The 27,082-nt window shown below is 33.7% G+C and overlaps 1 protein-coding gene across 4 annotated transcripts in view; it reads right to left on the bottom strand.

Annotated features, from left to right (window-relative positions):
- Positions 1–27,082, bottom strand: part of LOC136024704 (neuronal acetylcholine receptor subunit alpha-10-like) — a 644,557-nt gene that overhangs the window by 176,576 nt on the left and 440,899 nt on the right. The window contains exon 1 of one of the 4 annotated variants that reach the window (XM_065700135.1): positions 13,629–13,810. The exons of the other annotated variants lie outside the window; for them this stretch is intronic. Within the exon in view, the coding sequence (XP_065556207.1) occupies positions 13,629–13,665 (37 nt within the window). The 5' untranslated portion in view covers positions 13,666–13,810. Of the gene's footprint in view, positions 1–13,628; positions 13,811–27,082 lie in introns of those variants that run through there. 4 annotated transcript variants of the gene reach the window in all.

Here is a 27,082-nt window from a genome sequence, read left to right as displayed (position 1 = left end):
AACTGATTGTCTTAACCTGGTTGGTTAATAACCAAAGTTTTTCCTAGGGAAGTAAAGAGGGAAGTTGAAACTCAAAACGGACAAAACTTATTACTTCACAGCCTACCTAATATATATCGATAGAGCTAGTACAAACAAACCAACTAATTATGTTTCCCTATGTTTTTAAGATTATAGAAAACTAGCGTTTTACTGAAAACACAAAAGCTCTTCTTAGAATTGATTTTTGTTCGTTTCAATCTTGATTCGCATATTTAATTAAGGCATTATTCGTTTTAAGGTTTGTTTATTCATTTATATTTGTACATGTTGTGTTTGTTGGTTATGATTGTCTATTTAGTTTCTGTTCGTTTTGGTTCTGTTTCATTTATTCTACAATATTGAAATATTTTGTTTGTTTTAAGCTTGATTTGCATATTTAATTTTAGCTGAACTCGTTTTAAGATATATTTATTCATTTATATTAGTACAATAGAAGAATAAAAACGAAAGCAATAAAAAATCGGAAGAATAGGACAGCAAGAACAGTGCAAGAAGAAATAATAAAACGACAAAATAATATTTCTTTAAAGGAAATCAAAAACAATTGACCCCCCCTCCCACACAAAAAAGCAAACCAAATGTATTTAAGCTATTCCAACCCCATCCATGTTATAAGAGTCCAGCCTAATGCTGGTTAGATTTTAATTATTTTTTTTGACGAGCAATTATGATTTTCCCCTTCTCTTCTTCACTTGATTAGTTGCAATTCCTTTTTTCTTATTGTTAAATGTTTTTGTTCTTTTTTGGTTTTATCGGCATTGAGCATGCTTAGTTTGACGCATCTGAAGATGTTAGCGGTCTTTTTTTTATCTTTCCTTGTCCTTTTTGGTGGCCGGCGTTTATCCCCCACTCCTGGAAAACATAATGAGCAGAAATAACCTCCTATGGAAAATACCCTTCCCCAGAAAAATACACGTAAAATACCCTTCCCCAGGTATTATCGCCCCCACGCAGCTGGTTGGTCTCTAATCCCTTTGGACTTTAAAAAAAGGACTAGAAATATCAATTTCTGATCTAATGAGCACACTCCGAAGTTTCTTTGACCTTGAGGTGGAGATGTGGGTAAAGAACGGGCAATCCTCTCCCTGTACGGAATTACTTCTGCTCATTTTGTGGTTTAATGTTATTCTTTACTTTCAGAATAACAGCGTAGCCCAGAAACATACCCAGAAATCATATGGGAGTAGATATCAATTTTAAATTTTTGATGTGTTTTTAAAAGTTTCTTCTGTACCCCCCCCCCCCAAAAAAAAAAAAAAGCTTTGCTGTAAAATACCTCTTTGCTGGTTATTTGTTAGGAAATTTTTCACGGAGGGGATTACCGGCATAATTTTAAAAACAATCAGAAATTCGTCTTTTTCAAATGAAAGTGCGCAAGAAACGTTTTTCACCTGAGATCGTCCGCAAGAAAGTTTCTAGGTGGAATTTTCAGCTAGAAGGGAATTGTCTAGCAGGAATTTGTCTCGAGGGGGGTATTTTTACTGAAAACATCTTTCCACGGTGAAATTTTTCCATGGGGAAAGGAATTCAAATTTGAGAATTTTATTTGAGTTTTTTTTCGTAGAGGGAAAAATTTTTGGTAGGTCTACTTGTATATTACGCGCCACTCACTCAAGTTTATGCTGTGTAAAACTCGAGAACAAACTGGTGTTTTCGGTAGTTTTAGCGTGAGACGAGACAGAGAAAAGTGACAGAATAGTTGTGAAAATATAATTTGGGCTTTGTATTTGCCCATAAGGGGCGAGGAGGGGTAAAGTATATGGGCAGTTTGAAGTCAGAAAATAATTCTTACTTCATAATATGCAGAATAATCGTACCTAACACATTTTGCATGCATGCCTGCTATACCTTATATAAAAAGTCACTAGAATTAAAAACAAAAGCTCTATGACTTATATAAGATTTAACCTAATCACTCCTGAAAAATTACCCCTAAGCTTACTTCTGGGGGGGGGGTATAAAATGTTAAAAGTCGATTTTTAGGATATGTTTCCTAATATTTGAAAAAAGGGGCAGGGCTAAAGAAGTAAGCAGACAATAGGAATATACTTCAAGAAATTTAAGTTGTAAACGGGTTCAACATTGTCTCAGTCCCCAAAGATGGTTTTACCTATGCATTGCGGGACTATTCTATATCTTTCCCCAACAGTTGTTTCTTGAGCGGCTGTTTTTTCTTCTTTTGTTTAAAGTAGTGAGTTACTATTTTTCTGAACTGGCAAAACGTTGAAATATCCCTGGCACACTGCCAACCGTTTTCTAAGTTCCGAGTTCAATTTTGTCGCGCCCTCGCCCCTGTGTGAGGCGCGCTAGTAGATCTCTACTGATGTGCTGAGACGAAGACGCTCGTCTCGCTGCCCAGAGACGGAGACAATCCAGAAAAAATTGACTGAGGTAAGAGTGTCTTCAGTTCCGAGTTCATATGCTTTTTCTTGTACATTTCTGTCAGTAAAAGCATCCCAAGCAACTGTTAACTGGAGAAAATAACTTCGAAGACCACACTGCCTTTCCATGACGAAAGTAAAACAGTTCAAAATAGGGATGATACCTTTTTATTGACAGTGAATAGATATAAAATTATTTAGCTGGATATTTCGAACACATATACAGTGTTCATCATCAGCAGTAAAACTTTTACTTTTTAACTTTTAATTTAAAACTTTTTTTAGTAAAAAGTTTTACTGCTGATGATGTACACTGTATATGTGTTCGAAATATCCAGTTAAATAATCTTATATCTATTCACTGTCAATAAAAATGTATCATCCCTATTTTGAACTGTTTTACTCTTGTTAACTGGAGAAGGGCGGGAATGTGCCACATGAACTTAACCGAATCAACGCATCTAAATTATATCCAACAAATCAAATATTCTCTTGATATTTCTTACCATATTAGTAACCGAGTTGCATCGATGATTTTACTGAAATTCCTGGTTTTTTATTTTCCAGATGTCAAAAATAATTTCAATAAAAAGGACAACGGTATGTGGATACTAAATATTCACTTTGTTTTAGAAGGCATAATACTCATCATGTTATATATTCAAATCTAGATCTCTAGTAGCAAGGCCTCGTGAAGTAATGCAATAACTTCTGAGTCCGCAGTTTGCTGAAAACTTGTTAAATACAAAAGATATCCATTTTGTAACTTCAAATGTTTTTCACATTTCTAAAATAGAAGTATTTGCATGTCCTAGTGAAAAATATGAAAACGGGCATTACAAGTAAGGCTTGAGGGCAGACGAAAATACCTTTCCCATTCAAGGTATTTGCTGGGTTTAATATCACATTTTACCTACATTTGAAAAAAAGCTTACTTCTTAGTAAATTCATTTCACCGGGAATCTGACATGACAAGATTTCCAAAACATTTTAGTTGGGGGTAAGATGGTTCTGTTTTGTTTCGTTTGGTATGTCATAAAACATGATTCAATGTTTCTGAAAAATTATTAGGGATTTTTTAAACGTCTGACCAACTTTTCTTCTCCATTTATAATCTTTATGTTCGAAATGCCAAAAATGGTTCGGATTCTCGTTTCTAGAATCACTGATCATGATACATAAAAGCGTAAAAGTAGTCGCGTTACTCTATAATATAGATCAAATAACTTTAGATCATACTGCCTTTTCATTCACTGAGTTTAATGACTAAAAATATAGGGAGAAAAGAGCCATAATATTTAAAAAAAATGGAACCATTGTAAAGCAAAAAACTTTAAATAATAAAAAAAAAACGATTATTTTGATTCTAGAGATAATACATGAAAAAAAAACGATTATTTTGATTCTAGAGATAATACATATGTCATTCTGTGTTGCGTTTTCATGCTAATTACAGTGATTGGCTCAGCGATATTTCGAAGCTATTAAGATGTGATTTTTATTTATTTATACGTTCCGTTTAATTTAGCTTTATTCATTTTTCTCCTGTTTATAAAGGCTCGCGGGTGTAGAGTCAAGATATTCAGATTTTTTTATTATTATTTTTACTTCTTTGCTTAAATATCATGCCTGTTTTATCGTTATACTTTCATTTACTAAATTCTATAATACAGATCAGAAATCGATTGCATAACCTAGACATGGATAAAGACTGTTGTTACTGTAATACGTTTGCTATATCATCTTGTATATGAAGATGTAGCTTTTCTTCAAAAATTACAAATTTTTTAATAAAATCTTTTACTATTTACAAAAACCACTTAGATATAAAAATTATCATCTAAAGGAGCCTTTAAAATCTCTATATGTGGTATCAATGCCCCACTAGCTGCAACGAAAAAAAAAATAAGAAAACGAGACATATCACTGCTTCCCAAGTGAAAAAACGATATTCCTTCTAACTCAATGTGGGGACTGTAATTGCAACATTCAATTATAATGATTTTGGTGTGCAGTTTCCAACTAATCCGACACCATTTTTGAGGGTTTTACGCCTATTTCCGAAATTTCTATAGATTTATTTTCACAACTTGTTTTAACCCCAGATTAATGTGGGGTAAATAACGTTACCCCACATTAATCGAATTGATAGCTGTCATTCCTGAATCAACTTCACATGGCGATTTTCCCTCAGTTGGCAATTTTCCTAAACGTGTTTTTAATCTTTCATTTAACGTGAACTGAGTTCCTTGCTTACTAGATTACGGTGGACGCCGCAATTATGAAATTACGGCCACAAGTACTATTGGAGGGGTCTAAGGGGATTTAGCTAAAATGCTACCCCATTTGTTGAAACGGTTATTTTCACCATGCAGCCATATATACAAGGCCGTATTATTGGGAAGGACTAAGGGTTATGACTCCACCCCTAAAAAAATGTGTGTCTCCTACTTGTAAAAACGTAACAAAAATGCACAGAAACAAATTTTTGATGCGTTTTTTACAGTTTTTTGTAACCCCTAGATACGGCCCTGCTTACATAAGATGGATATTTTTTTCATCTCACTAAAATTTCTAAGCCATTTGGGGTATTTTCTAAGAGCTAAAAAATTTAAAAACAGAGGGATTATCAAGGATTCATGCATCCATCACCAATGCAAAAAAGTAAACAAAATCTAATCTCATTCTATACAAAATGGGCTCACTAACTTGAAAATTACGCTAATAATTTAGGGGCTTTCAGCGTAATTGGGAATTAAGCTTAACAACGGTTGGGAATTAGTCATAAAGACTCCTTGAGAAAGAAAATTTGCCAGCTGACGAATCTCCTTCATATTCAGAATTAGAAAAATTCAAAGAGAAAGCAAACTTTCAACAGTAAATTCTTAATAGGATAATACCATAGAGTGAAATAAGCAGTGAATATAAAAATAGAGAAATTGAACAACACACAAACACAATTATTTTTTTTCAAATACTTATGAAGAATAGTTATTTCTTCATTGCCTTCTAAGCAGTCCACAAAATCCGTTACAAATCCAAGTTTAAAAAAAGAAAAAAAAAGTAAAGGATGCGGCACTAGACCCTTAAGGTCCGAACCAGCGGTGCTGATCTCCGTCTCAAGGCCTTTCAGCCAGGAAGTGAAATGGGAGGATGAGGGCCAGCCATCATGTGCTTTTGCACAGCTCTCCTGCTTACCTCCCCCAGATTTCTACAGGTGCCCATTTAGAGCTGGGTTGACTCCGGCTGAGCTTACAGAGTCACGCCACTGACCCCCGTCCCAAACCAAATAATTGGGTAAACTACTATTCAAACCCTCGCCCTCTCGGACAAAGGATCCTAAATCCAGCGCAACAATCCACTTGGCTAGGATGGATCTATCCAAGTTTGACCTGATATTGCAAATCCCCCTCCTAGTCGGTGCTTCATCCTCATCCAAGAGAAAATACCTGACTGTGCCATCAAATGAATCTGATTTCACTCACGTTCGTCCGGTAGAATTCAATATTATACGGTTTACCTTGTCCAAATAAGGAAAATGTGGTGTTTCTGAATACGGGAAGAGGATTCTACCTGACAATGACAGTGATAGACACAGTGATAGAGACAGACTCTACTTTCATTTATAAGATAAGCTCAAACAGATGCACTGAAGCAAAAAAGGGTGAGAGAAATCATCGGGGACGTAATTTGCTATGGGGCAGAGGACAATTGTTCACCCGGGCCCCAGCTCTCCCATCTAAAATTTAGCATATTTCAAAATCTTGTCAAAACTAAGATAGGCTTACGTATTTCAAGCATCCACAGGCACAGATCAGTTTTTTCTATTGCCTTTAAGGTATTAAATGGCTAATTTTTCATTTTTCACTCTTAAATTTGTCCCACCCCCTCCTTTCAGGATTTTGATATAAGTAAACTACTGGCAATCATCCGCCCATAAATAATAATAAACTGCTTTAGCATGTCAACCTAGATAATAATTCAAAGTGATTCTTGCCACTCCTTTTCTATGGCAAACAAGAGCAAAGAGCTCATATGCCACTTGTGACGAGGCAAGAAGAGCCAAGAGCTCCCATAAATAACAATAAACTGCTTTAGCATGTCAACCTAGATAATAATTCAAAATGATTCTTGCCACTCCTTTTCTATGGCAAACAAGAGCTAAGAGCTCATATGCCACTTGTGACGAGGCAAGAAGAGCCAAGAGCTCCCATAAATAATAATAAACTGCTTTAGCATGTCAACCTAGATAATAATTCAAAGTGATTCTGGCCACTCCTTTTATTATGGCAAACAAGAGCTAAGAGCTCATATGCCACTTTTGACGAGGCAATAAGAGCCAAGAGCCATATGGTATGAGCTCTAACAAAATTCTAAGAATCAATAGATTGATTTAAAAGGAAAATCGGAGGCTTAATGCCGGTTAGGATTTAAAATAAGAGCTCTGAGTCACGAGGTCCTTCTAAATATCAAAATTCATTAAGATCCGATCACCCACTCGTAAGTTATAAATACCTAATTTTTTCTAGTTTTTCCTCTCCCTTTAGCCCCCCAGATGGTCAAATCTGGAAAAATCGACTTTATCAAGTCAATTTGTGTAGCTCCCTGACACGCCTACCATTTTCATTGTCCTAGCACGTCCAGAAGCACCAAACTCGCCGAATCACTGAACCTCTCCCCTAAAGAGACCGAATCCAGTACGGTTACGTCAATCACGCATCAAGGACATTTGCTTATTCTATCCACCAAGCTTCATCCCGATTCCTCTACTCAAAGTGTTCTCCAAGATTTGCCCCTCCAACTCCCCCCAGTGTCAAAAGATCTGGTTGGAATTTGAAATAAGATTTCTGAGACATGAATTCCTTCTAAATATCAAATTTCGTTAAGATCCGATCACCTATCGGATCGGATGTATTTTCACGTTTTCCGAGAATTCCGGTTTCCCCCTCCAACTCCCCCCAATGTCATAGGATCTGGTCGGAATTTAGAATTAGACCTTTAAAGCACAAGATCCTTCTAAATATCAAATTTCATTGAGATCTGGTCACACTTTCGTAAGTTACAAATACCTCATTTTTCAAAATTACCTCCCCCCAACTCCACCAAAGAGAGCAAATCCGGTCCGATTATGTCAGTCACGTATCTTAGACAGGTTTTTATTCTTCTCATCCAGTTTCATCCTGATCTCTCCGCTTTAAGTATTTTCTAAGATTTCTGCCCCCCCCCCAATGATGCTGGATCCGGTTGAGATTTAAAATAAGAGATCTGAGTTACAAGGTCCTTCTAAATATGAAGTTTCATGAAGATCCGATCGCCCCTTCATAAGTTAAAAATGCGTCATTTTTTCTAATTTTTCAGGATCAACCCCCCTCTCCAATAGAGCGGATCCGTTCCAATTATGTAAATCACGTATCTAAGACTTCTGCTAATTTTTCCCACCAAGTTTCATCCCGATCCCTCCAATCTAAGCGTTTTCTATGATTTTAGGTTCCCCACCCAAACTCCCCCAATGTCACCAGATCCGGTCGGGATTTAAAATAAGAGCTTTGAGACACGATATCCTTCTAAATATCAAATTTCGTTGAAATCCGATCACCCGTTTGTAAGTTAAAAATACCTAATTTTTTCTAACTTTTTAGAATTAACCCCCCCCCCCAACTACTCCAAAGAGAGCGTAACCGTTCCGGTTATGCCAATCGTGTATCTAGGACTTGTTCTTATTTTTCCCACCGAGTTTTATCCCGATCCCTCCACTCTAAGTGTTTCCAAAATTTTAGGTTTCCCCCTCCCAACTCCCCCCCCCAATGTCACCAGATCAAGTCGGGATTTAAAATAAGAGCTCTGAGACACGATTTCCTTCTAAATATCAAATTTCATTGAGTTTCGATCACCCGTTCGTAAGTTAAAAATACCTCATTTTTTCTAATTTTTCAGAATTAACCCCCCCCCCCCAACTACCCCAAAGAGAGCAAATCCGTTCCGGTTATGTCAATCATGTATCTAGGACTTGTGCTTATTTTTCCCATTAAGTTTCATCCCGATCCCTCCACTCTAAGTGTTTTCCAAGATTTTAGGTTTCCCCCTCCTAACTCCCCCCTCAATGCCACCAAATCCAGTCAGGATTTAAAATAAGAGCTCTGAGTCACGATATCCTTCTAAATATCAAATTTCATTGAGATCCGATCACCCGTTCGTAAGTACTTCATTTTTTCTATTTGTCACTCCCCCCCCCCAGATGGTCAAATTGGGAAAACGACAAATTCTGATTTGATTTGATCCGGTCCCTGATACGCCTGCCAAATTTCATCGTCCTAGCTTACCTGGAAGTGCCTAAAGTAGCAAAACCGGGACCGACAGACAGACAGACCGACAGACAGACCGACAGACCGACCGAATTTGCGATTGCTATATGTCACTTGGTTATTACCAAGTGCCATAAAAAAGCTAAAGCTAAAAAAAATCATATTGAGGTGGGGGTAGTGTACTCACTCATAAATTTAAACAGAGGTTAGGGGGTAAGGAAGGTCAGGTCCCCGGTAAGATTTTTTTGAATGATCTACTTGGGGAATATGGAAATTTAGGCAAAAGAACAAATTTCTACAATTTTTACCCTTGTTCCTCCTTAATTTTTACCCCTCACATTCTAATTAATTATTATCCTGTACTTCACTAAAACGGTTGCTATATGTATCTACGGTCATTTCTCAATGGGAAGATTTTTAGATGTTTGGATTTGATGTTAGATGTTAGATGTTTCAATCTGAGAATGTACCGTTGATTTAAACTCTTTTAACGAGCTTCTGAAAGCCTTATACTGATAACAATCCAATCCTTGTATAGTTCTCTGGAATCCTACACTTTTGAAAGCAGCTAGGGTTGGGGCATGTTTTTCGGTCTCTGATATTTCTTCACCAGAAAAATCTCTTAACAGGCTTTTTAATGGGGACCGGATGTAAATATAAATCAAGTCTGAGCAAAATTTTAAAGGGTAAGGGGAAAACTAACTCAAAAGTATCACAGCAAATACAGAGGGTAATTTTAACATATTAAAATTTTGAGACATAGTGTATTTTTAATGGAGCAAATAAACAAAAAAAAACTGATGGAATAAAACATTTATGAGGGAAAGCAAGAGAATATCTCGGAATGAGAAAAATACATAAGAAATACAATGAGAAAATACAATGAAAGAAATACAAGGAATGAGCTCCATAAATGAGTATATTGAGAAAAAGTGTATAAGAAATCCTGACTTGACACAAAATTTTGAAGGGAAAGAGATAGATTTACTCAATAATAAAACAGATACAAAAGGACAATCTCAAACTAAAATTTTGAGCTAAATTGTCTTTTTAATGGGGAAACTATACACAAAATTCAGATTTCACGGAAAATTTGTAATTGGAAGCAAGAGAATATTTTAAATGGCTCAATTAAATAGTTTGTGGTAACAAACTGTAATAAGGAGTGACCCGGCTCAATAGTAACCGAAACTCTGGTAGTTAGAAGGTTTTCAGCTTCTTCACCGTTTATTCTAAGATGAAAGTAAGCAAAGATGCACGCACAGTGTAAAGACTGATATCCTATAAGTACAAAAAGGATAAGTTTATACGGTGAACGATTTATAATCTTGTCAAAAAAAAAGTTTGTGCGCCCAATTTCATTTTTAGGCAAAAAAATATCGGCTTGTTTGTGTTTCTCTACTGATAAAAACATTGCATCGATTTATGTGAATATTATTTAACTCTTTAAGAATGAAAAAGTATCAATTGAGTCACTTTTGGAGCTAGCAGGTATTTATTCTCTATTACCAGAGTTGCCAACACTTTGAAACAAATTGTACGAATTTTCCGATTAAAATTGCCCCGTGAGATATTAATTTGTACCATCTGAAAAGCATGTTAAAAATCTGCAGTGACCAGAAGAAAAATTTCTAAACCCTAAAACTTGAAAAAATATGCGAGTCAGAAAGGAGCAAGTAAAGTCAAAATGCAGCCAAAATTTGTATTTTACCCGAACCATTCCGAATACACCACATTGTCCCGGGACCTATAAATTCTGCCAAAAATAGTACAATTATGCCGCGTTGGCACCGCTGTCTGTGACCCAATACCGTTTATATTATTGCTGATCACTATCTCTGCTAGCATAAGCTATTACATTCAAACAGTTCATGATAACGAACGGTTATTAAAAATAAACAGTTACAATAGTAACTGAAACTTATAAAGGGACATAGATTTGGGTGACTGGAAAAACCAGGAATAACATTGATTAACATTACACAATTAAATTCAGCACCTCAAAAACCATGGTTTCACAGGTTTCGAGCCTCTACATTTACTAAACATCGAAATTTCTTAGTTTCCTGATACGAATAGTCAAGGCCGCACCTTTTTGTTTTTTTTTTTTTTTTTTTTTTTTTTTTTTTTTTTTTTTTTTTTTTTTTTTTTTTTTTTTTTTGATACAATAATTTGATACAACTATTGATACAATAGTTGTTTCTGTATTGTTGTGAAAATCAGCTCATTCACTATATATTCAACTTCTGTGGGATAATTCTTTACATGGGATAAATATTGTATATATTATTTTAATTGTTTCTTTTTATTCTTTTTTTTTAAGATTTTGAATTTTGATTCCATTCTTTTAAATTCTTATGGGTCATATTTTGTCCCTTTGTCAACAGTGAGGATGCCTTATTGTTTGCGGGCGATTCGTTTGATTGTTATTACACTTTTTTTCTTCCTACTCACCACTTACTTGTATTTAAAAAACCTATTAGTCAAACAGTTCGTGGTAACGGACTGTAGTAAGGAGTGACCCGGGTCAATAGTAACCGAAACCGAAATTTTAATACCAATAGCAACGTCAAACGAATCGCATTTTTATGCTGATTTCAAATATACAAGTTTCATCAAGTTCATCAAGTCTTACCCATTAAAAGTTACAAGTCTGAGAAAATTTGACTTACTTTAGAAAATAGGAAAAAACACCCCCTAAAAGTCATGAAATGTTAAAAAAAAACACACACACACCATCAAATTCAGCGTATCAGAGAATCCTTTTGTTGAAGTTTCAAGCTCTTACCTACAAAAATGTGGAATTTTGTTTTGTTTTTTGCCAGAAGACAGATCACGGATGCGTGTTTTTTTCCCAGGGGGGATTGTATCGACCCAGTGGTCCTACAATGTCGCGAGAGGGCTCATTCTAACTAAAATTGAAAGTTTTAGTGCCCTTTATAAGTGATAAAAAATTGAAGGGCACCTAAGTCGCCTCCCACGCTCATTTTTTCCCAAAGTCACCTAATCAAAATTATGAGATAGCCATTTTGTCCAGCATAGTCGAAAAACCTACTAATTAAACCTACTAACAGACGTTTTCAAGGAGACTTTTTCGTGTTGAGAAAGGGGGAAGTGGGTCATGGGAGGGGGTTACGTGGGAGCAATGGAGGAATATATCATGAGGGAAGAGAATTTCCATGAAGGGGCTGCAGGATTTTCTAGCATTATTTAAAAAAACAATGAGAAAATAAATAAATAAAAAAATTGCAACTAGAAGTAAGGAGCAGCATTAAAACCTAAAAAGAACAGAAATTATTACGTAAATAAGGTGATTCATCTCCTCCAAAATACCTCGCTCTTTACGCTAAAGTATTTTTAATAATTTCAACTATTTATCCTACGGCCTTTGTGATTAAGGGGTCATTCTTAAAGAATTGGGACAAAATTCAAGCTTTAGTGTAAAGAGCGAAGATATTGACCAGGGGACAAACCCCCTCATATACGTAATAAAAATATACAAACATAGAAGTTCGTTACGTAAGGTTATTTGTAAGTTATGTATATTTATTACTAATAAAAACGTTCGTAAAAAAAAAAATTAAAAGTTCTAGTTGGCTATTTAAGTAAATAAAACTTGGAGGGCAACTAGGTCTCCTCCCCCACCCCTTTATCAAAACCGTCCAATCAAAACTATGAGAAAGTCATTTAGCCGGAAAAGAAATAATATGCGAATTTCGTTTTAATTATTCATGTGCGGTGAGCCAAAATCAAAACATGTATTAATTCAAAAACGTTCAGAAATAAGTTTAAAACGAACAGAAATTACTCCATATATGAAAGGGGTTGTCCCTTCCTCAACGCTTCGCACACACTAAAGATTTTTATTGTTTTAAAAGTAGAGAAAGAGTCAAACTTTAGAGTAAAGGGCCAGGCATTGAGGAGGGGACAACCCCTTTCACATACGGAGTGATTTCTGTTTGTTTCAAGTTTTAATGTCACTCCTTACTTGCAGTTTAAAAAAAACTTGTTTTTTTATTTAATATTATTATAGAGTTAAGGGTGAAGCTATTGGAATATAGCTTTCATGAGTAGCTATAAAATTACGATTATGAAAAAATCTTATCCTAAGAATAAGATAACTCTCTACTTATCCCTCTACAAGTAGCGATAGGTCCCTCTATTTAAATATCAATTGCTCCCTTGCGCCTTTTTAGTCCCACTTCACTTGAGGCGATTTTGAATCTTTATGTACAATCAACTTTTTGTTCAAGTGACCGTTTTCTAATATTTCCATTGCTTTTACTTGGGAGGCCCCTTCATACCCTCTCCAATAAAGAATTTGATATAAAAAAAATGAGCCCTTGCTCGCTCGAATAGGGCATTGGTATTTCTCCTTTGAACGCATGTTATCATGCAGATATATATATATATATATATATATATATATATATATATATATATATATATATATATATATATATATATATATATATATATATATATATATAAAAGGTATGGTAAAGGATACGGCATTAGGCTTTACCTTCCGTACCAGCGGTGCTGATCTCCGTTTCTTGGCCCTTCAGCCAGGAAGTGCAATGGGGGGTTGGGGGCCAGCCATCCTGTGCTTTCGCACACATATATACATATATACATATATATGTATATATATATATATATATATATATATATATATATATATATATATATATATATATATATATATATATATATATATATATATATATATATATATATATATATATATATATATATATATATATATATATATATATATATATATATATATATATATATATATATATATATATATATATATATATATATATATATATATATATATATATATATTATATTTTACCATTGAGTTAATAGCAACATATTTACTTAGAGTACTTACAGACGCTCAATACCCCGAAATATAGCAATAAAGTCATTTTCAGAAATTATTGTCAGGATGACAACCCAGTACTAAAGTAGTAACTATATCCATTGCAATGGTGACACAACTATGCTAATATGTTCTATCCTTTTCTGTGCTTGTCCTGTTTCGACTGAACATAAACTAAAGTTAAAGCCAAACTGGAGGAATGTTCCACTAGAGATATCATAGAGCTCAACTCCTTTAACCGCTTTAGGTAAGTGCGCAAGAGAAAGCTTAGGGCTTATTAGGCACTCCAAAAAGAAAGGTCGAGTTTAAATAATTAACGCTATAAGGAACAGTCAATGAGCAGGCTTTTTAATAGGGGAAGCATATGTAAAATTCAAATTTAATACAAATTTGAAGGAAAAGAAAATGGTTAAGTTACCAATAAGTCAACAAATACAAAGGGCGAACTCAGTAAATTGGGATTTTAAGAAAAAGCCAATGAACGGTTTTCCTTGAGGGGGGGGGGGGTTGTATGTAAATTCAAATTTGACACAAGATTTTGAAGTGAAAGCAAGAGACACACTCAAAATAACTCAAAGAATATAAAAAGGCGATCCACAGAAATCAGATTTTAAAAAAAGGTTGTTTTAATGGGGAGGGGGGATATACAAAAAAAGCAAGGTTTAACCGAAAATTTAAAAAGGGCAGCAAAAGAATAACTCGACAAATAAAAAAGAGTAGCCTCATCGTCTTAAAATTGGAACTAAGGTGTTTTTTAATGGGAAAATTATAAAAATAATTCAGATTTAACAGAAAACTTCGAAGGGAAATAACTCAGAAATAACTCTCGACAAATATAAAGAGCAAACTCAACAAAGAAAGATTCTTAGATCAAGTAAGTGAACAAGCTTTTTAATGGGGGAAGTATAAAAATATACATATTTTACATAGCACTTGAAAGGAATAGAAAAAGATTTAGCTTAAGAATAACTTAACAAATAAAAAGGGTGAACTCAACAAATTAAAAATCTTAGGAAAAATCTATTAACGGGCTTTTTAATGGGAATTGTATGTAAAAAAAAAAATCAAATCTGGGCAAAATTTTGAAGGATAAGGAAAAAACTAACTCAAAAGTAACACAGCAAATACAAAGGGTAAATTTAACATATCAAAATTTTGAGACAAAGTTTATTTTTAATGGATCAAATAAAGACAAAAAAAACTGATCGAATAGAACATTTATGAGGGAAAACAAACAAGGGAATATCTTAAATACAATAATGACGGGCAAACTGAAACTCAACAAATATAAGGGAAATACTCGGTAAATACAAGGAGTGATCTCCATAAATGGATATATTGAGAAAAGGTATATAAGAAATCCTGACTTGTTAGTAAATTTTGAAGGGAAAGAGATAGATTAACTCAACAATAAAACAGATACAAAATGACAATCTCAACATGTTAAAATTTTGAGATAAAGTGACTTTCTACTGGAAAAACTATGCACAAAATTCAGATTTGATAGAAAATTTAGAGTGGGAAGTTAGAGAATATTTTAAGTGGCTCAATAAATATAAAGAACAAACTCAAACAATTAAAATTTAGAGAAAGTGTCAATGAACAGGCTTTTTAATAGTGGAAGTGTAAGAAATTACTTTTTGAAGGACAATTTAGAAAGAAAAGAAAGAGAAAACTTAAAAATAGCTCCATAAATATGGAAGGCGAACTTGAAAAATCAAGATTTTGAGAAAAGAATCGTGTGTAAATGATATTGATAAAATAATTTGAATTGTAATACCAGAAAGTAGATTTTTATTTGTTCTTCTTTAAGCAGTAAAAGTCTAGGAACATAAAAGTTTTGAATTAATGATGCACCAACATGAGGCTAATATCGATGCATTGAATTCAAAACAATCTATAAAAAAAGTTGGGATAATTTGAATTGTTTTGATAATTTGAATAATTTGAATTGTAATACCAGAAAGTAATTTTTTGTGGAAAAAGTGATACAGGCATAAGAAGGTACAGTTTTTACAGCATTGGGTGGCCACTATGTTGTTCATTTTAAACACTTTTATTTAACTTTGTCTGTTTAGAAGGACTAAATCTTCAACTATATTCAAGCACCCGTTTGCATTCAACAAAAACGAGTTAAAGATTTCCTAAAAAAATAAGATATTTAAAATACTTTTTTAAATATTGTTATGGTTTAACCAACAAAAATATTTTTAAGGAAACTTAAGTTTTTTTAAACAGAATTAAGGAAGGAGTAAAATTAACATTTTATTCTTACATTTCAGAAGATTTTAACTTTTGTCAACTGAAAATGAGATCAGAAGTAGTTGTGGCATAAGAATAACTTATTCCAAACCAAATCAAAATAGGGACCCAATCAAAGGAATTTTCGAGATAACGTAACTCCCGATCCTACCAAAATGGTTGGCACGCTATACTTAAAATCACAAGTTCAAGTCCATGTGTCATTAGCTATTTGGTTTAGAACGGTGGTCAGTAGCCTGACTCTGCAAACTCAGCCCGAGTTGACCCAGCTCTAAATGGGTACCTGAAAAAATCTGGGGAAGGTGAGCAGGAAGCATGTGCGAAAATGTAGGATGGTTGGCCCTTAGCCACCCATAGCACTTCCTGGCTAAAGGTCTGTGAAACTTAGATCAGCATCGCTGATAACGACTGTAGAGTCCTATGTATGACTTTGAACTCTGGAATTTAGTCGAAACAACATAAATTATTTTTTTTTAATTTTTAGTGCATTTAGAGATAAAGTGCTCTTACGAGTTTTTTTTTATTTTAATTTTCTAAGCTAATAGCCTAACAACAAACATACAATTCTTGATTTTTAAAGTCTAAACTTTGACTATTCCCAGAATCACACAAACAGCTGCAATTCAAATAGTATTTGTGATAATAAAACGGCTCCTAGTTTAGTCTTTTTGATTTTCTCCTCTTGCACAAGGCTAATGCTCTTATTTGTATGTGTCGTTGGCCTACTAATTTAGTTCTTAAAAGTTCTTGAATTGGGGATATAAACTCCCATTGAGTAGAATACTAGCGTCCTTGAGTGTCATCACGAATAGTCGGCATTCCAGGTCTCACAGGAACTGCAGTAATGTTTAGATCGTTACTGAATACTTTCCAAAACGTGCAACGGAAGTGAAAATAATTTGGGGTAATGTATTTGAGGGTCCGATAGTTTCCGATTGTAAAGTAATCATGAATTGAGAGACAAACTATAACTGAAACTGATCTGACATATAATTCCACTATAGAAATATGAAATATGATTAAAAAGAATTTAGGGTAATGTGTTTGAGGGTCCGATAGTTTCTAGCTGTTGCGAAGTAATCACGAATTAAAAGATCAACTATAACAGCAACTGATCTGACAAATAGTTCCACTGGACAATAGTTGTGAAGTAATCATGAATTAAAAGATAAACTATAACAGAAACTGATCTGACGAATAGTTCCACTAGAGATAGATGAAATGGAATTGAAAAGAATTTGGAGTAATATATCTGAGGGTCCGACAATTTAAGGCAATTGAGAAGTAATCATGAATTAAACGACAAACTATAACAGCAACTGATCTGGCAAATAGTTCCACTGGAGAATAGTTGTGAAGTAATCATGAATTAAACGACAAACTATAACAGCAACTGATCTGACGAATAGTTCCACTGGACAATAGTTGTGAAGTAATCATGAATTAAAAGATAAACTATAACAGAAACTGATCTGACGAATAGTTCCACTAGAGATAGATGAAATGGAATTGAAAAGAATTTGGAGTAATGTATACGAGGGTCCGACAATTTACGGCTATTGAGAAGTAATCATGAATTAAACGACAAACTATAACAGCAACTGATCTGACGAATAGTTCCACTGGACAATAGTTGTGAAGTAATCATGAATTAAAAGATAAACTATAACAGAAACTGATCTGACGAATAGTTCCACTAGAGATAGATGAAATGGAATTGAAAAGAATTTGGAGTAATGTATACGAGGATCCGACAATTTACGGCTATTGAGAAGTAATCATGAATTAAACGACAAACTATAACAGCAACTGATCTGACGAATAGTTCCACTGGAGAATAGTTGTGAAGTAATCATGAATTAAACAACAAACTATAACAGCGACTGATCTGACCAATAGTTCTACTGGAGAATAGTTGTGAAGTAATCATGAATTAAAAGATCAACTATAACAGAAACTGATCTGACAAATAGCTCCACTGGAGAATAGTTGTGAAGAAATCATGAATTAAAAGATAAACTATAACATAAACTGATCTGACGAATAGTACCACTAGAGATAGATGAAATGGAATTGAAAAGAATTTGGAGTAATGTATACGAGGGTCCGACAACTTACGGCTATTGAGAAGTAATCTTGTCGGACCCTCGTATACATTACTCCAAATTCTTTTCAATTCCATTTCATCTATCTCTAGTGGAACTATACCAGCAACTGATCTGACAAATAGTTCCACTGGAGAATAGTTGTGAAGTAATCATAAATTAAAAGATCAACTATAACAGAAACTGATCTGACAAGTAGTTCCACAGGAGAATAGTTGTGAAGTAATCATGAATTAAAAGATCAACTATAACAGAAACTGATCTGACAAATAGTTCCACTGGAGAATAGTTGTGAAGTAATCATGAATTAAAAGATAAACTATAACAGAAACTGATCTGACGAATAGTTCCACTGGAGAATAGTTGTGAAGTAATCATGAATTAAAAGATCAACTATAACAGAAACTGATCTGACGAATAGTTCCACTAGAGATAGATGAAATGGAATTGAAAAGAATTTGGAGTAATGTATACGAGGGTCCGACAATTTACGGCTATTGAGAAGTAATCATGAATTAAACGACAAACTATAACAGCAACTGATCTGACGAATAGTTCCACTGGAGAATAGTTGTGAAGTAATCATAAATTAAAAGATCAACTATAACAGAAACTGATCTGACAAGTAGTTCCACAGGAGAATAGTTGTGAAGTAATCATGAATTAAAAGATCAACTATAACAGAAACTGATCTGACAAATAGTTCCACTGGAGAATAGTTGTGAAGTAATCATGAATTAAAAGATCAACTATAACAGAAACTGATCTGACGAATAGTTCCACTGGAGAATAGTTGTGAAGTAATCATGAATTAAAAGATAAACTATAACAGAAACTGATCTGACGAATAGTTCCACTAGAGATAGATGAAATGGAATTGAAAAGAATTTGGAGTAATGTATACGAGGGTCCGACAATTTACGGCTATTGAGAAGTAATCATGAATTAAACGACAAACTATAACAGCAACTGATCTGACGAATAGTTCCACTGGAGAATAGTTGTGAAGTAATCATGAATTAAGAGATCAACTATAACAGCAACTGATCTGACAAATAGTTCCACTGGAGAATAGTTGTGAAGTAATCATGAATTAAAAGATAAACTATAACAGAAACTGATCTGACGAATAGTTCCACTGGAGAATAGTTGTGAAGTAATCATGAATTAAAAGATCAACTATAACAGAAACTGATCTGACAAATAGTTCCACTGGAGAATAGTTGTGAAGTAATCATGAATTAAAAGATAAACTATAACAGAAACTGATCTGACGAATAGTACCACTAGAGATAGATGAAATGGAATTGAAAAGAATTTGGAGTAATGTATACGAGGGTCCGACAATTTACGGCTATTGAGAAGTAATCATGAATTAAACGACAAACTATAACAGCAACTGATCTGACGAATAGTTCCACTGGAGAATAGTTGTGAAGTAATCATGAATTAAACAACAAACTATAACAGCGACTGATCTGACCAATAGTTCTACTGGAGAATAGTTGTGAAGTAATCATGAATTAAAAGATCAACTATAACAGAAACTGATCTGACAAATAGCTCCACTGGAGAATAGTTGTGAAGTAATCATGAATTAAAAGATAAACTATAACAGAAACTGATCTGACGAATAGTTCCACTAGAGATAGGGTAAATGGAATTAAAAAAGAATAGTAACAGATGATATGACCAATTTACGGCTATTGAGAAGTAATCATGAATTAAAGACAAACTATAACAGCAACTGATCTGACAATAGTTCCACTGGAGAATAGTTGTGAAGTAATCATGAATTAAAAGATAACTATAACAGAAACTGATCTGACAAATAGTTCCACTAGAATATTGGAAGTAATCATGAATTAAAAGATAACTATAACAGAAACTGATCTGACAATAGTTCCACTAGAATAGTTGTGAAGTAATATGAATTAAAAGACAACTATAACAGCAACTGATCTGACAATAGTTCCACTGGAGAATAGTTGTGAAGTAATCATGAATTAAAAGACAAACTATAACAGCAACTGATCTGACGAATAGTTCCACTGGAGAATAGTTGTGAAGTAATCATGAATTAAAGATCAACTATAACAGCAACTGATCTGACAAATAGTTCCACTGGAGAATAGTTGTGAAGTAATCATGAATTAAAAGATAAACTATAACAGAAACTGATCTGACGAATAGTTCCACTGGAGAATAGTTGTGAAGTAATCATGAATTAAAAGATATAACTATACGATCTGACAATAGTTCCACTGGAGAATAGTTGTGAAGTAATCATGAATTAAAAGATCAACTATAACAGAAACTGATCTGACAATAGTTCCACTGGAGAATAGTTGTGAAGTAATCATGAATTAAAAGATCAACTATAACAGTAACTGATCTGACAATAGTTCCACTGGAGAATAGTTGTGAAGTAATCATGAATTAAAAGATAAACTATAACAGAAACTGATCTGACAAATAGTTCCACTGGAGAATAGTTGTGAAGTAATCATGAATTAAAAGATAAACTATAACAGAAACTGATCTGACGAATAGTTCCACTAGAGATAGATGAAATGGAATTGAAAAGAATTTGGAGTAATGTATACGAGGGTCCGACAATTTACGGCTATTGAGAAGTAATCATGAATTAAACGACAAACTATAACAGAAACTGATCTGACAATAGTTCCACTGGAGAATAGTTGTGAAGTAATCATGAATTAAAAGATAACTATAACAGTAACTGATCTGACAATAGTTCCACTAGAGATAGTAATCATGAATTAAAAGATAAACTATAACAGCAACTGATCTGACGAATAGTTACTGGAGAATAGTTGTGAAGTAATCATGAATTAAACGACAAACTATAACAGAAACTGATCTGACGAATAGTTCCACTAGAGATAGTTGAAATGGAATTGAAAAGAATTTGGAGTAACTATACAGGATCGACAATTTACGAATATTGGAAGTAATCATGAATTAAACGACAACTATAACAAACTGATCTGACGAATAGTTCCACTGGAGAATAGTTGTGAAGTAATCATGAATTAAACGACAAACTATAACAGCAACTGATCTGACGAATAGTTCCACTGGAGAATAGTTGTGAAGTAATCATGAATTAAAAGATAAACTATAACAGAAACTGATCTGACGAATAGTTCCACTAGAGATAGTTGAAATGGAATTGAAAAGAATTTGGAGTAATGTATACGAGGGCCCGACAATTTACGGCTATTGAGAAGTAATCATGAATTAAACGACAAACTATAACAGCAACTGATCTGACAAATAGTTCCACTGGAGAATAGTTGTGAAGTAATCATGAATTAAAAGATAAACTATACAGAAACTGATCTGACGAATAGTTCCACTAGAGATAGTTGAAATGGAATTGAAAAGAATTTGGAGTAACTATACGCCCGACAATTTACGGTATGAGGGTAATCATGAATTAAACGACAAACTATAACAGCAACTGATCTGACGAATAGTTCCACTGGAGAATAGTTGTGAAGTAATCATGAATTAAAAGATAAACTATAACAGAAACTGATCTGACGAATAGTTCCACTAGAGATAGTTGAAATGGAATTGAAAAGAATTTGGAGTAATGTATATGAGGGTCCGACAATTTACGGCTATTGAGAAGTAATCATGAATTAAAGATAAACTATAACAGAAACTGATCTGACGAATAGTTCCACTGGAGAATAGTTGTGAAGTAATCATGAATTAAACGACAAACTATAACAGCAACTGATCTGACGAATAGTTCCACTGGAGAATAGTTGTGAAGTAATCATGAATTAAACGACAAACTATAACAGCAACTGATCTGACGAATAGTTCCACTGGAGAATAGTTGTGAAGTAATCATGAATTAAAGAAAACTATAACAGTAACTGATCTGACGAATAGTTCCACTAGAATAGTTGAAGTAATCATGAATTAAAAGACAAACTATAACAGAAACTGATCTGACGAATAGTTCCACTGGAGAATAGTTGTGAAGTAATCATGAATTAAAAGATAAACTATAACAGAAACTGATCTGACGAATAGTTCCACTAGAGATAGTTGAAATGGAATTGAAAAGAATTTGGAGTAATGTATATGAGGTCCGACAATTTACGGCTATTGAGAAGTAATCATGAATTAAAGATAAACTATAACAGCAACTGATCTGACGAATAGTTCCACTGGAGAATAGTTGTGAAGTAATCATGAATTAAACGACAAACTATAACAGCAACTGATCTGACGAATAGTTCCACTGGAGAATAGTTGTGAAGTAATCATGAATTAAAAGATAAACTATAACAGAAACTGATCTGACGAATAGTTCCACTGGAGAATAGTTGTGAAGTAATCATGAATTAAAAGATCAACTATAACAGAAACTGATCTGACGAATAGTTCCACTAGAGATAGTTGAAATGGAATTGAAAAGAATTTGGAGTAATGTATATGAGGGTCCGACAATTTACGGCTATTGAGAAGTAATCATGAATTAAACGACAAACTATAACAGAAACTGATCTGACGAATAGTTCCACTGGAGAATAGTTGTGAAGTAATCATGAATTAAAAGATAAACTATAACAGAAACTGATCTGACGAATAGTTCCACTAGAGATAGTTGAAATGGAATTGAAAAGAATTTGGAGTAATGTATATGAGGGTCCGACAATTTACGGCTATTGAGAAGTAATCATGAATTAAACAACAAACTATAACAGCGACTGATCTGACCAATAGTTCTACTGGAGAATAGTTGTGAAGTAATCATGAATTAAAAGATCAACTATAACAGCAACTGATCTGGCAAATAGTTCCACTGGAGAATAGTTGTGAAGTAATCATGAATTAAAAGATAAACTATAACAGAAACTGATCTGACGAATAGTTCCACTAGAGATAGTTGAAATGGAATTGAAAAGAATTTGGAGTAATATATATGAGGGTCCGACAATTTAAGGCAATTGAGAAGTAATCATGAATTAAACAACAAACTATAACAGCAACTGATCTGACAAATAGTTCACTGGAGAATAGTTGTGAAGTAATCAAGAATTAAAAGATCAACTATAACAGCAACTGATCTGACGAATAGTTCTACTGGAGAATAGTTGTGCAGTAATCATGAATTAAAAGATAAATTATAACAGAAACTGATCTGACGAATAGTTCCACTAGAGATAGTTGAAATGGAATTGAAAAGAATTTGGAGTAATATATCTGAGGGTCCGACAATTTAAGGCAATTGAGAAGTAATCATGAATTAAACAACAAACTATAACAGCAACTGATCTGACAAATAGTTCCACTGGAGAATAGTTGTGAAGTAATCATGAATTAAACGACAAACTATAACAGAAACTGATCTGACGAATAGTTCCACTAGAGATAGTTGAAATGGAATTGAAAAAAATTTGGAGTAATGTATATGAGGGTCCGACAATTTACGGCTATTGAGAAGTAATCATGAATTAAACGACAAACTATAACAGAAACTGATCTGACGAATAGTTCCACTAGAGATAGTTGAAATGGAATTGAAAAGAATTTGGAGTAATATATCTGAGGGTCCGACAATTTAAGGCAATTGAGAAGTAATCATGAATTAAACAACAAACTATAACAGCAACTGATCTGACAAATAGTTCTACTGGAGAATAGTTGTGAAGTAATCACGAATTAAAAGATCAACTATAACAGCAACTGATCTGACGAATTGTTCTACTAGAGAATAGTTGTGCAGTAATCATGAATTAAAAGATAAATTATAACAGAAACTGATCTGACGAATAGTTCCACTAGAGATAGTTGAAATGGAATTGAAAAGAATTTGGAGTAATATATCTGAGGGTCCGACAATTTAAGGCAATTGAGAAGTAATCATGAATTAAACAACAAACTATAACAGCAACTGATCTGACAAATAGTTCTACTGGAGAATAGTTGTGAAGTAATCACGAATTAAAAGATCAACTATAACAGCAACTGATCTGACGAATTGTTCTACTGGAGAATAGTTGTGCAGTAATCATGAATTAAAAGATAAATTATAACAGAAACTGATCTGACGAATAGTTCCACTAGAGATAGTTGAAATGGAATTGAAAAGAATTTGGAGTAATATATCTGAGGGTCCGACAATTTAAGGCAATTGAGAAGTAATCATGAATTAAACAACAAACTATAACAGCAACTGATCTGACAAATAGTTCCACTGGAGAGTAGTTGTGAAATAATCATGAATTAAACGACAAACTATAACAGAAACTGATCTGACGAATAGTTCCACTAGAGATAGTTGAAATGGAATTGAAAAGAATTTGGAGTAATATATCTGAGGGTCCGACAATTTAAGGCAATTGAGAAGTAATCATGAATTAAACAACAAACTATAACAGACTGATCTGACAAATAGTTCTACTGGAGAATAGTTGTGAAGTAATCACGAATTAAAAGATCAACTATAACAGCAACTGATCTGACGAATTAGTTCACTGGAGAATAGTTGTGAAGTAATCATGAATTAAACGACAAACTATAACAGAAACTAATCTGACGAATAGTTCCACTAGAGATAGTTGAAATGGAATTGAAAAGAATTTGGAGTAATGTATATGAGGGTCCGACAATTTACGGCTATTGAGAAGTAATCATGAATTAAACGACAAACTATAGCAGCAACTGATCTGACGAATAGTTCCACTGGAGAATAGTTGTGAAGTAATCATGAATTAAACAACAAACTATAACAGCGACTGATCTGACAAATAGTTCTACTGGAGAATAGTTGTGAAGTAATCACGAATTAAAATATCAACTATAACAGCGACTGATGTGACAAATAGTTCCACTGGAGAATAGTTGTGCAGTAATCATGAATTAAAAGATAAACTATAACAGAAACTGATCTGACGAATAGTTCCACTAGAGATATATGAAATGGAATTGAAAAGAATTTGGAGTAATGTATATGAGGGTCCGACAATTTACGGCTATTGTGAAGTAATCATGAATTAAACAACAAACTATAACAGCAACTGATCTGACAAATAGTTCCACTAGAGAAATATGAAATGTAATTAAAAAAAAGTTGGGATAAAGTGATTGAGGGTCCAACAGTTTCTAGCTGTTGTGAAGTAATCATGAATTAAAAGATAAACTATAACAGAAACTGAACTGATGAATAGTTCCACTAGAGATATATTAAATGGAATTGAAAAGAATTTGGAGTAATGTATATGAGGGTCCGACAATTTACGGCTATTGTGAAGTAATCATGAATTAAACAGCAAACTATAACAGCGACTGATCTGACAAATAGTTCCACTGGAGAATAGTTGTGAAGTAATCATGAATTAAACGACAAACTATAACAGAAACTGAACTGATGAATAGTTCCACTAGAGATATATTAAACGGAATTGAAAAGAATTTGGAGTAATGTATATGAGGGTCCGACAATTTACGGCTATTGTGAAGTAATCATGAATTAAACGACAAACTATAACAGCGACTGATCTGACAAATAGTTCCACTGGAGAATAGTTGTGAAGTAATCATGAATTAAACAACAAACTATAACAGCGACTGATCTGACAAATAGTTCTACTGGAGAATAGTTGTGAAGTAATCACGAATTAAAATATCAACTATAACAGCGACTGATGTGACAAATAGTTCCACTGGAGAATAGTTGTGCAGTAATCATGAATTAAAAGATAAACTATAACAGAAACTGATCTGACGAATAGTTCCACTAGAGATATATTAAATGGAATTGAAAAGAATTTGGAGTAATGTATATGAGGGTCCGACAATTTACGGCTATTGTGAAGTAATCATGAATTAAACAGCAAACTATAACAGCAACTGATCTGACAAATAGTTCCACTAGAGAAATATGAAATGTAATTAAAAAAAAGTTGGGATAAAGTGATTGAGGGTCCAACAGTTTCTAGCTGTTGTGAAGTAATCATGAATTAAAAGATAAACTATAACAGAAACTGAACTGATGAATAGTTCCACTAGAGATATATTAAATGGAATTGAAAAGAATTTGGGATAAAGTGATTGAGGGTCCGACAGTTTCTAGCTGTTGTGAAGTAATCATGACCCCTGAATCAAAAAGGCCGTAGAATAAATAGTTGAAATTACTAAAAATATTTTAGCATAAAGAGCGAGGTATTTATTTCCTCCTAAATACCTCGCTCTTTATGCTAAAGTATTTTTAGAACCCCTCATATGTGTAATAATCTCTGTTTGTTTTAAATTTTAATGCTATTCCTTACTTTCAATTGAAAAAACGTTTTCATATTTATTTTTTCATTGTTTTTTATAGTAGTGCAAGAAAATCCTGCGCCCTTTTCATTGAATTTTTCTTCCCCCTCGACATATTCCTCCGAAGAAAGGTCCTCCCACATAGCCCCCTCCCATCAACCCCAACCCCCAACCAAAAAAATTCCCCTGAAAATGTCTGTACACTTCCCAATAACCATTACTAATGTAAACACTGGTCAAAGTTTGTAACTTGCAGCCCCTCCCCCAGGGATTATGGGGGAGTAAGTCATTCTCAAAGACATGGTTATTATGTGTTTCGACTATGCTGAACAAAATGGCAATCTCAAAATTTTAATTCGTTGACTTTTGGAAAAAAATGAGTGTGGGGGGGCCTAGGTGCCCTCCAATTTTTTAATCACTTAAAAAGGGAACTAGAACTTTTCATTTCCGTAAGAATGAGCCCTATTGCGACACTCTAGTACCACTTGGTCGATACGATGACCACTGGAGAAAAGAAAAAAAACAACAAAAAGAAAAAACAAACAAATAAACACGCACCCGTGATTCGTCTTCTGGCAAAAAACACGAAATTCCGCATTTTTTTAGATAGGAGCTTGAAATTATTGCTATAGGGTTCTTTGATACGGCGAATGCGATGGTGTGATTTTTGTTAAAATTCTATGACTTTTAGGGGATGTTTCCCCCTATTTTTCAAAATAAGGCAAATTTTCTCAGGCTCGTAACTTTTGATGAAAAAGATTAAATTAATTGAAATTTATATATTTAGAA

Source organism: Artemia franciscana, chromosome 1 (genome assembly GCF_032884065.1).
Source record: "Artemia franciscana chromosome 1, ASM3288406v1, whole genome shotgun sequence".
NCBI classification, from domain to species: Eukaryota; Metazoa; Arthropoda; class Branchiopoda; order Anostraca; family Artemiidae; genus Artemia; species Artemia franciscana.
Note: the sequence above shows the minus strand (reverse complement) of the source record. Positions and strands in the feature narration are given on the sequence as shown.